The following is a 12437-nucleotide window of genomic DNA, read 5'->3' on the forward strand; positions in this document are numbered from 1 at the left end:
TCCTCACTTCCTTAGTAAAGGAAGCTCCTCTGAATCGTCCCAGAGAACACAGTCAGATGGTGGGTTCTTGGGTCCAACCTACCATAGCAATTCTAACTCCCCCATCTTCATGAACATTCTGGACTATTTTGTATACTACCACACAAAGTTCCCTTACTTCCACTCCTTTTACTCTAGTGCATCATCCAGGTTAGATTTCCACAGAACAAAAAAAGCTAAATGTTGGATCATGACTCACGATGAACAAGACCATGTCGATGACTTAATTCTCTCCTGCCCAGACTAATAGTCTGTGTCACCCTCCCTGACTCCAGTCTACCACCCTCTACTCAAGATCTTCTACGTGGTCCCCAGGTTAGTGCTGACACATGTTAACCAAGTGTGCACGCAGCATTGCATGTACACCTAGGCTAACTTCTCCAAAGTCTAACCTTACTTGTCAGCGATTTGGCTGAAGGGAGGCCTAGGGCTGCAACTTGAAACGCAGCAGGTGACAAGCTCATCAAGGACAGCAGAAGGGATGCTGCAGTCCAGGAGGTGGACAGTTGACTTCTGAAGGAAATTGTACCCAACGTAATCTGAGAAGGCCCAAAATGTTTGTATCTAATACAATATTTCTTTCAGGACAATAAGGCCTTCAAGGTTATATATTTACCAACCAGTTTTTACTTTTTTCTTCTCCTATGAGGTATGGATTTCTAAATGAACTTAAAAAAAACCCTAATTTTTTAATCTAAAAAGTATCTTAGTTGTATAAGTTAATTTCTCTATGATAATTGCCCTTGTTTGCTTAGCATACAATAAGGAAAGGCAGACGTTTTCATCATCAGACCAACTGTAAACTATGTACTTACAGGTAAGGAATTTAACTTCTTAAGGCCTTAGTTGTAAGTAAAATGTATGTAATATCAAATAATTCACTGGTTTATTATAAAGACACTTTCAAAAATAAATCCATGCATTTTAATTAAATAGATCATGAATTTCACAAATTAATAAGTTAAGCCCTATAATATATTAACTATATGAATATAACTATATATTTCATTAAAAAGATATATATAAAATAAAGGTAAATTGAGCCCTGTGGAATGGTAATTTAATAAAATTATATAGTAATCCACCAATAGGTTATACTCATATTATTCTGTGTAATAAAGAAAAGGTTAAGTGTGAAGCAAAATGTACAAGATACAAACAACTAAGAAGGCAAACTATATATTTGAAAACACAGTTGTGGTTCATGGTCAATTATTTCATATCTCTAAGAGAATTTTTTAATTGCATACAAAGGGTAAATTTAATTACCATACAAATGTTTGAAACTCTCTGATATAATAAAAATCCCTTAGGATCACATGTCAATTAAACAGATTTCCTTCTCTTTCCAAATACATTATTGATCAGTTTGGCCATGGATTTAGATCCACTGGGTCTTCTCTTTTCTTTGAGTTTGAAGTTTGTCAGGATGCCCTTGATAATTCTGATAAACATCACTTCCACCTCCAGAGACTGCTCTGCTGCAGACAGTTCACAGAATTGGCACCGGTTATCCAGTGCCAGTTTTTGCCCTTCTTCCCAGCCAACCTCTCGCACATGACAGAGATCTTGCTTGTTACCCACCAAAAGCACAGCTGATTCCACAGCTCTGAAACACAGATACACAATTCTTTGGCAAGACTGTTTTAACAACTCTTTTTTTTTTTTATTAAGTAGGTTTATATCAAAAAGAATTATGGACCAAAAAAAAGAATACTGTGTGTGTATGTGTGTTATTTGTGGTCATGTGTGTGTGTATCTCATTTACTTATAAAAATTATTTTAGATAAAATGTGTAAATGACACAGAAGCAAGAAGGCTCTTAAAGCATAACATTTGAAGTGGTACAAACCTATTCCCAGAATTATGGCTCTGTTTACTAACAAGACATGATTGTAACATTTTCCACTTTCAATTCCCTTATATGTAAAAAAAAAAAAAAAAAAAAAAAAAAAGGTAAAATAGTCCTCGTCACACAGAATGCTCACAGAGGTTAAATGAAGATGTGTATAAAAATCTAGCCCAGTGCCCGGCAATAAAATAGGCTTACTAAGTATTATCTTTCATTTCTTTATCAACTGAAAGAGAAGGACTAACTAATGCCTCTTTACTAATTCAATATTTGTTGCTGTTTGTTAATATTCATTAAGCATACTTTAAAGAAAAGGTCTCGTGACCCTGTACAATTTTTCTGTTTATTGAAGAAGTATATTGCTTTGGTAAGGTAGTGTCTGGCAAATATCAATATAATCTCCTCGGTTACAATGTAACATTCCTAAAGCAGAGTTTCATTTGAAGAATACAGTAAGGCTACTAGGTCTTAAATGGCATGGAACTCTGCCAAGATATCTCCTATAGGGAAGAAATGGGAAAATGAAAACAGTCTTCAGGCTGGTTTCATTCACGTGACAGTGTGAGCCGTAAGGGAAAAAGCACTGTACGTGTTGGATTTTGAGGGCACTAAGAGTATCTTTTTCTATAGAGCTCAGAAAATTATTGTGAAGAATTAATGGGGAAGAATAAATGAAATATTTTGAAGGGTGAATCACAAATATCAGATGTAATTTTATAAAACAATGCCATAATTTTGCTTTTTATCTACAAATAAGAGACTCTAGTTTACCTAGAGATTGAGAACTGGAAAAACTCAAAAATTATTTGGTCAATACATTAAAAAGTTTGCCTGAAAAATGTCAAATATAGGAATTTTTAAAATATACATATTTTTTGCCTATTCGTGAGTGATTCTTTTGATTTGTAAGAATAGAAAGTAATTTTAATTACTTTCCCTTACCTAAGTTATGGTGCTTAAATATAAGGCATTTAACACTTGAAACAATGGAGGTCCCTCAAAATCAGTAATATTATAGGAAATCAGAGCCATGAGGTACCTTAGTAAAATCACATTCTTTTCTCCTACCGTGTTTCTATCAGTTTTACAGTCAGAAAAAGGAGGTCTAGAGATTAAAGGGTTTACCCAAGGTCAATCAGATATAAACAAGAATTTATATCAAATGACTCTAGGGAAATATAACTTATCAATTATTATCTGATGATTTATTGATAGTAGGCATTTAAAATGATATAAAAAGCACAGGTACCAATTTTCAGGAATAATATTGTGCTTTTTTGCTTCCCAGATTAGAATGCTGTTTTAGATTTTAAGGGCAAATCTGGTTAAGAGCACAAAGAATCCCTTATACCAGCAGGTTAAACAAAAATAAATATTTTAAATGGAAAGGCTAAAACAATTAAAAAAAAAAGGAAAACTGAAATGGGAAATTCATAGGTTTACATTTATATCTACTAATGCAAAATTAGTTTAAGGCACAGTTATGTTTTCCTTCATAGTCACTTGTGTCAAGACATTAACAATCCGGAGTCGTTGATCAGCTCTTTGTTTTAGGAGGTGAAATGGAGAAAAAGGTATTCTCATACTTAGAATCTGTAACAGTTTGATTATTCAGTCTATTTTGCTTTGATTGACTGAACAGCTCAATGACTAGGAATTGGATGCCAAGTGTAATAAATCTGGATTTATTTAGTATCCTTCACATTTTTGTGGGCATGAAAAAGAAAGGTGGAAAGGGAACTATCTTGTGTACAGAGGACCATTATGTTGCAAGTGAATGGCATGTAAACAATAGAAGCTGTCTTGTAAAATAGCCATTTACTCGGGGCAAGTAACTGTTTATGTCAGCCAGGATATAAAGTATTCTCATCTTATTCCTTTTACTACATGTGTAACTCCTGTGGAATGGAAGGTGGATTGTTCAGGGCTGTTAAATTTTGTAATTGGAAGCCTGTATTAAACTCTTCCTAATGATGCTTACAGCTCTATGATGATTTATTAAAAAGAAAGGAGAGAGGAAAGAAAAATACCTCACCTTTTACAATGACTAGTCTGTGGCTCCCGAATTCTGTAGATTAGTGCTTTTGCAAAAGCAAACGAAGACCTGTCACTGATGTCATACACAATAACAAACCCATCTGCCCAATGCAGCTCACTTGTGAGGGAAAATTTTGCTTTCTGTGGCTGAAAATAAACCAAGCACATTGAAAGTGGTGGGATCTGATCCCTGTATTTTACCCGTTAGACAGTTAATTAATGGAGACCCATTTCACCTGGAAAAGAATTCAGTAAGCCAAATACTGATATTTTCTAAAATGTAGTCTCTGTTTCTTTTTTATCATCCTCTTTCTTTAAACAAAACTGATTAAATTTTAAAAAATAAAGAACTATAATAAAGTTATATCCATCTCATTTGATATCTTTTTTCTAAAAAAACTCTTTTTCTGAAAATTTGATAAGCCCTAATAATTGCATTTAAAATCAATATCCACATATATGTTTGAAAAGAGATGATATTTTCTATCCTTATTAGTAAATGGAATATGTATTGATTTTTTGTACTAGATTTAAATCAGTAAAAAAAAAAAACCACAGTATTGATAAGATTTAGCTAAAAAGATTTGAGGGATATCTTCTTCAAATCATGATTGAAAACATATTTTGTTTTACTTACCTGAGAACAAGAGTCGTATATTTCTAGATTCAATTGCTTCCCTTCCAAATACAAATGCTTTTTATAGATAGATTCTGAAAAATATGCATATACTCATTGTCAGTATGGAAATCCTCCAGAATTTAAAAAATGGCCTTATATTTGGATCGCAGTCTTGCAAAGTCAACCAGCCATATTTTAGTTGAGTACTACAGTAGCTTTTCTTTATTGCTAGTGGTCAAAAAAACATATATTTGCTAATGTATATTTCTTACAAATGAACTTTACCACTATATCTATTCACCTACATGTTTTTCTGCCTATGTACTTATCATCCATTCTATTACTATGGATGAATTATCTGTGTTTCTAAGGCCAGTCCATTCACTATGAACTAGTTACTATTTCCTCTGACCTGCTGAAAGACATGGCTCCAACAATTCTACCTCTCTCTTCTGCACCATAAAATTTTCCTCTTTATTATATCATTACTAGCAGCTGAATTTCTCCTAACTTAACAACCCTTTGGATCCCAACTATTGCTCTATTTCTCTGCTGGCCTTTTGGTAAATATCTATACTCCCTGTGTCCAAATTCTCTCCTTCCATGACCTTCAAATTATTACAATCAGGCTTTAACTCCAATTACTTGACTAAAACTGTTCTCATCAGGGTTATGGTTTTAGACTCAGTGGAAAGTTCTTGATCTTACCTGCCCTGTCGGTAATCTTAGTATAGTTGATCACACCTACCTCCTCAAAATGTTTCTTTCACATGGCTTTCAAGGCAACATACTCTCCTGGGTTTTTTCTTTATTCCATATTGCTTTGTATTAATCTTTTTTATTTGTCCCACAATATCTTCTCTCACTCCAACTGTGATTCCAGTTTATGGATTTCTTCTCTATCTACACTCACTCCCTTGCTAATCTCATCCAGTCAGAGTCTTTATATAACAATTATTGCTGATAAACCCATTTCTGTAGTCTGGACCCCTTCCCTGGACTCTAGGCATCTACCACCACTGGGTGCCTCCAATTAGATACCTGATAGACATCTAACCTTAACATGCTTAAAATGGAACCTCTGATCTCCCCGCAAAGACTGCATATCCCACAAGTTTCCATTTCATTAAATGACATATCCATAACTAGTCTCGCGAGTTAAAAGCGTCAAGGGCATCCCTGATTCTTTCTTTCTCTTACATCCTATATTTATTCTATTAAAAATTCCTTTTTACTCTATCTTCAAAGAATATTTTGAATTTGTCTGCCTCTCATCACCTCCTTTGCTCACACTCTGGTCCAAGCCATCATTACTTTTGCCTGTATTATTAGAAAACCTCCTAACTCAGATCTTTGCTTCATCCCTCCCCTAACTCCCTTCTTGCTCTCAGTTTATTCTCAATCCAGAAGCAAAAGCCAGTTTGCAGCCAGATCATGTCACTTGCCTGATCAAATCTCTCCAATGGCTCCACAGCTCATTTGGATAAACCTAAGCTTTTAAAATGCCTGAGAATTTCCCTAGTTATCTAGTCTCCCATTACCCCTAGGATCTCAGTAGACCTCTTTGGCTATTGTCTCTCACATTCCTCCACTGAAGCTACACAGTCCTCCATACCATTCCTCACATTTTTCAGAAAGTTCCTTCCTCTGAACTTTGGCAACTGTTTCTTCTACCTGGAATATAATTGCCCAAATATCTTCATGTCTCAGTTTTTATCACCTGCAGGTCTGTTGAAATGTCTCCATCTTAGCCAGGTCTACCCTGACTACCCTATTTTAAATGACCACACACCACTCCCCTATGCTTTCTTTTCCTTCATAACATTTATCACCATAAGACATTATATATATATATGTAGATATATATATGTATAGATATAGATAGATAAATGTATTTTTAATTAGCTGACCCTTCCCTCCAGATTGTAAATCTTATGAAGGCTCGGATATTTGTTCATTACTATAGCCTCTCTACCTAGAAGAGTACCTGCCACATGACAGGTATTCAATAAATATTTGTTGAATGAACGAAAGACTTCATTTCTGTAACTGTCCCTCCAGTGTTTTAATACAAGACCTACTTCTCTCCAAAATTGCATACTGACACAAAATCATGACCCATTCTGGCAAATACTCTGTAACCTGTGGTTAGCAAAATGTAGCAGACATTTGGGAAAGCCGACTTCAGGAGGTTAGGGATGAATTTTAAAATCCTTCTAGGTTACATTTAATGAAATTTGTTAGTGTTTCATTAAATCTTAAAATGTCTTCAGACAGTTTATTCTAAACTTTATAAGCTTACTACTGTGAACCATATACTTTCCTTCTAAGACATTTTAAAATACTCACTCTCAAAACTCAAAAACTGCCAGCAGGGGTCACCAGCTCTTAACTTTTTAGAATTTTATTATTTTCCCCTTCTAGCCCTCATTTACAAATGGGGTCATTTTTTTGCTAATTAATCCTCATGTGGTGGTGAACTTTTGCTCATTTGGTTGTCTTTAAGAATGTCTCTAGGTCTTATATTTTTAATATAGATGTAACAGCCAGAAATGTGTACACTTCGTTTGCTTATGTATCTATTGATATACCTATATATCTACTGATATATCTTATAAAAGATTAAGGTGATGTTTTTATTTTGTTGTTGCTGTTACTGCTTTTTGTGTGTGTTCTTTTATTTATGTTTTGTTTTATAGTTTTAGAACATTTTCTCATGCCTGACTCCTAGTTTGTGTGTTACCTTTTTTGACTGAGGCTGTTGACCTGAGAAATGAAACAATAAGAATTTCTCTTCCTATATATTTCTTCTTTCTATAATCAGTTTTCAAGTGCTTGCCCTAAAACATTTACAATGGCATACGGACTGAAATACTATGGGCTACACATAGGAAACAATGCAATACTTTAAAGTTATTTTCTAAAACACTCTAATAATGCTATATCATAAATGAATGCTAAAGATTTTTGTTGTTTATTTCTCATGAAAACACTTCCAATCATAACTTCTTCTTACTCTAAATCAGTATTATTGAACAAAAGAATAATTTCCCTTTCTCCCAGTTCTCATATTTCTTAAAATCTTCGTTCTTATTAAAAAAACCCACAAAACCTTTCCTCACCACACCTTCAGTCAGGTAAGATATTAGTAGCATTACATAGATTAATTGCTGAGCCAAAAATATATTCAAACCTCTGGCAAAATTCCCCACTTGTTATTAATTCCCCACTGTGGCATTTCCCATATGTCATGCTAATTCTGATCAAAATAACAGAAATTTATAGTAGAGTTAGTGAAACGATCCTAAGATTATATCAAGGTGCCCTGGCATCTGTTTTAGAATTTCTCTGAAACTTACATAAGCAACCTAGCTAATTATGATATGATCTTTAATCATAGTATAATTTTCCAGTTATTGTCACATGGTTTTGCAATAAAAATAAGCATTTATTTTGTAGTTACTTGTGCTTTTATAATTAATTTGTCTTTATTTTTCAACAGATGTTGCTTTAATTTCAAATTGTTTCATAGCTTACAAAAAAATCCACACTCACATGCTCTACAACACTTGGTACAGGCAGCAGGTCCCAGTTTTAATGTTTTTCTGGTTCTAGACTGAAACCAACTGGATTTCTAATCCATTTTATTTAACATCAAATTGGATAACTTTTTATCATAAAAGAACAATTAATTCAATTACTTATTTGGGCTTGTCTAACCAGAACCCATGAATAAATAAATTGCTTAAAAGTGCAAAAATGGGGGACTTCCCTGATGGTGCAGTGGCTAAGAATCCGCCTGCCAATGCAGGGCACACGGGTTCAAGCCCTGGTCCGGGAAGATCCCACATGCCGCAGAGCAACTAAGCCCGTGGGCCACAACTACTGAAGCCCGCACGCCGAGAGCACATGCTCTGCAACAAGAGAAGCCACCGCAATGAGAAACCCGTGCACTGCAACGAAGTGTAGCTCCCGCTCACGGCAGCTAGAGAAAGCCCGCGCGCAGAAACGAAGACTCAATGCAGCCAAAAATAAATAAATAAATTTATTCTTTAAAAAGTGCAAAAATGGAAGATTCTATTAAAATGTTTCTCTGATATTAATTATGATGCTGAAGTTTTAAGGTGAAAAAGTCTAAAGTAGTGACTTACCAAAATTAGAAGCATATTCTCCAATAAATCGCTTGGTAAGAAACCTTACTGTAAGGGCTGCAAAACAAAACAAGCTGGATTTGGGGTCTTATCTGTTTTAGGATACAAATAATTTAGTAATGTACATAAGCATCTAGCATCTCAGCTCAAAATTTACTAAGTATTAATGAAGACCTTAAAACTTTACTAAATTCTGGTCTATGAATTTCCACTGTACAGCCATAAAAATTAGGAGGCTACAAAGAAAGTGATCTCAGTGTGCTGCCCACTCAAATCACTGCATAAGTAATTTACGAATGCAAAGACACGTAAGACAACTCACCTTTGTAACAGAGACAGATTTCTCATTAAATATGAGATGCAAGAACTATAACATCTCTATATTTTCTTTATAAAATTAATTGTGGCTCCACGGTGCTGCATGCTAATAGTGGCCAGGACGGTATCAAGCATTTGCAATTGTTTAAGGAAATAAGGGACTTCAAAATCCAGGAAACAGAGGAACGACCTCTAGTGTTGGTTTATCTTATTGCAGCTCCTGGGTCTGGCCCATTGTTAAGATTCATTAGGCTACGGTGGTTCTATTGGTGGCATGCTTAGTACCATCATAATGTGACCAAAAACAAAACAAAAGAAAACAAAAACATAGCTTCCAAGGTCTGGGCACTTCTTGCTCATTTCTGGGCATTTAAAAAGCCATGCCCCTCCAAAGTTTTTCTCACTTTGATAATGCGAAAAAATGGCATTTAAAAAATAATTCATAGGTCTCCACGCATCTCTCTCCACCCTTAGTCTCAGGGCAGCAGAATCTATTCAAGGGCATTGTTTGGCCACTGGTAGGTGTGGAGGCAGGTGTGCTGGAGTGAAAAGTAGGTGGGATAGTGATGGGAGGGATTTCCTGTTATTCCAATGAATTTCAAACATCAGTAGAACAAGATACAAATTAATACTTCAAACAGTTATATTCCTCAACCTGTATATAAATTTTATATACAGGTAATTGCATTACTTGCTTATAAAATGAAAACTCCTACTTAAAAATAATATATAGTTATATCAAGTTTATCTACATATAATATGTTATAATGTAATACATATCATGTCAATATATTTCTCACTCTTTATGTACTCTACACCATGCCACAGAAAACAACACCACTTACCAGATTTGCCCGTTCCTTCACCACCCAAGACAGCAAGTTTCACATCATTCATCTTGCTCTTCTGCTCCTTCTTGGTCCGTCCTGACTTCTGGAGATATACTGACTTGAGCCAAGCATATGTTTTCCAAAATCCTTTTTATTATTGCTGCTCTCGTTTCCCTAAGGTCAACTCCACCCCATACTCCTACCATCCAATAATAACTTTAAAAATATTTTCCTACAGTAGTTTTGAACATGTCTCATAAAAAAACAGTGGGCTTACTATTTAGACACAAAGGTTTACTAAGCCAATAGTTAAGAGTTTAACAGAAGCATAGCTCCTCATCTTCTACTTTCATGTACCTGGAATCTACCTTCTCCTAGAACCTAGAAAAATGATCTCTCTTCATTAAGAAAGTTTTTAGAGGATGGGTAAACATTCCTGTAAATTTCCTTTGAGTGGATCAGTTTTGCTTTTTCTATTAATACCTGAGGCTACATCTTCTTGGGTTTCTCCTGTGAAAGACAAGGGGGAATAAGTTAATTCAATCATGAAAAGGAATGAGAGAAGGGAGAGGATGGCTCTCTTGGATGGATTAGTTTAGTGTTGACAGCAATGCACGTGAATATCCAGCCCATGTTTCTGTGTCATTTGAGGCTCTCAAGGAGAAATGTGGGAACCCCAGAGTTTCACCTTTCCAATGTCTTCCTTAAAAAGTAACTTTTCTCTTTCTTTTTAAAAAAGTGTTATACCAATAGACAACAGTAAGATTTCTGGAAAAAACAATAAAGCAATCAGCCTCATGTTGTTTAAATAGCACTAAACAGGAACATGTCATGTTTCCTTACACAGTACTTTTTTAAAAGAAAAGAACATTTGGAAGGGGTGTTCTGACATAATTCACTCCTGCTATGAAATAAAAAGGCAAATTTGATATGCACAATTATCACTCTCTTATACTTCTTTTCATCAATTGTCCCTGCTACTCCAAGTCCCCAAATTATTTTCTTCCCTTTCTTTCTCCCCATTTGTATATGTATAAATTTGAAAGTTGAGAAAAGAGTACAACAGAAAAATAGAAGAATTCAACTTTTGTGGACTACATTTTAAGACCCAGGTAAAGAAGTTTCATTTCCAGGTTGGGTCTATCACAGAAATACATGCTTCTTAAAAATGCATTTATTTAACAAATATTGATTAATTGCCACTCTCTGTTAAAGCTATATTTGGTTTAATTAAATAGGTCAACAATTAAATAATGAATTTTCTGACCTGATGGAGTCTACAGTCTACCAAGAGAAAAATGGAAACAGAACTACAACGAATATTATCATTGCTAAAATGGGGCTCTGATCAAGAGCTGGAGAAAGCAGATCGGTAGATAGAAAGGTCTTCAAAAAGTAGGTAAAGTTTGAAACATGATCAGGACCTACAGAGAGAGGAAGGAAAAAGTGATTGGGGAGGGAAAAGAGGAAGGAAAAAGTGATTGGGGAGATGTGTCTGCTCTAAAAGAAGAAACAGACTCTGTAAAGAAAAAAAGGCAAGAGAGAGTATATCAGTTTGTGGGATCAACAAGGTAACATCTGAATAACTTAGATTTTTTCCTTTTATTACAAATTATAAAAAAATTTTAAATAAGCTATGTTTTCTCTTTAATCCATGCCACTGTATTAAAAGTAACAGAGTGGTTTTTTTTTAAGGAAGTTTAACAGTTGATTTAGTACACTATGGAATTAAATGTTTTTCTTCTTTTTGGAGAAATCCTATTCTTATCTTCCTAAGAAACTTCTGATTGATGTCTTTAGGAAGTTTAGTATATCTACTGATAGGAAGGAAGAACTTCATTTCATGACATGCATGACACTGAAAACAACATATGAAGGGCTGTTATCAAGACACCTGCATTCTTTCATCATAGCCTCTTCCTCCCTACGTCCATTGGTATCCCAAAGTAAATCTAGTTAAGAAAGCAGCCTGGGGCTAGAACAGAGTGAAGTTATAAACCTGAACAAAGAGAATATAGTTATGCACATACTTTTCTAAGAAACAGAGTGCCAATATATATATATTCTTTCGACCTCATGTAAAGGGTGCTAAAAAGTTAATATTCTGATAGACACATTATTATACTACCTAGAATTTTCTCACATCTCCCTAAAGAAACATCCATTCACAACCAAAGCAAAATCATTTATTACTTTATTCATTTACTGAATGAGCAAAAATCTATTGAGTGTCTACCATGAGCTTGGCACTAATCTTCACTGCTAAAAACATATCAATAAACAAAGTATTCATAGATTCTGGTCATAGGAGATGGACAAGTAACACTAAAAAAAAAAAAAACTAGTTACATATCGGTATTCATGAATGTTATAGTTTAATCTGTTTAGTTTTGTTTCTCTGAGGTCAGATTAACCAGCCCTTCTCAGCTAATCTCATTTCCCTATAGTTTCTGTTAGAGTAGATGCATAATTTCCATCAAAAGCTTCAGATTCACAAGAGCGGAGTGATTCAAACAAATACCTAAGGAGAAAGAGTATCTTTGTTCCATTATCCTGTTCCAGATCTTGAAAAGATGAAATACTTCCCAACT

The 12437-nt window shown here is 34.6% G+C and overlaps 1 protein-coding gene across 1 annotated transcript; it reads right to left on the minus strand.

The window, feature by feature from the left end:
- Positions 1-1360: 1360 nt before the first annotated feature.
- On the minus strand, positions 1361-9937 carry RERGL (RERG like). The gene is made up of 5 exons (XM_068561463.1): positions 9862-9937; positions 8699-8755; positions 4566-4639; positions 3927-4075; positions 1361-1648 (listed from the first exon to the last, which is right to left on the minus strand). Exons 1-5 carry the CDS (start codon positions 9911-9913, stop codon positions 1366-1368), a joined length of 615 nt encoding a protein of 204 aa, XP_068417564.1. The 5' UTR covers positions 9914-9937; the 3' UTR covers positions 1361-1365.
- Positions 9938-12437: the final 2500 nt, after the last annotated feature.

Source organism: Eschrichtius robustus, chromosome 13, assembly GCF_028021215.1.
Source record: "Eschrichtius robustus isolate mEscRob2 chromosome 13, mEscRob2.pri, whole genome shotgun sequence".
NCBI lineage: Eukaryota > Metazoa > Chordata > Mammalia > Artiodactyla > Eschrichtiidae > Eschrichtius > Eschrichtius robustus.

What these genes read in the sequence shown, in the direction of transcription:
- RERGL (XM_068561463.1), bottom strand. Translation starts at nt 9,913, where the DNA reads ATGAATGATGTGAAACTTGCTGTCTTGGGTGGTGAAGGAACGGGCAAA. An exon ending in TATACGACTCTTGTTCTCAG is followed by an intron (nt 4,076 to 4,565) that starts GTAAGTAAAACA and finishes GTTTATTTTCAG; the next exon opens with CCACAGAAAGCAAAATTTTC. An exon ending in CAGACTAGTCATTGTAAAAG is followed by an intron (nt 1,649 to 3,926) that starts GTGAGGTATTTT and finishes TCTGTGTTTCAG; the next exon opens with AGCTGTGGAATCAGCTGTGC.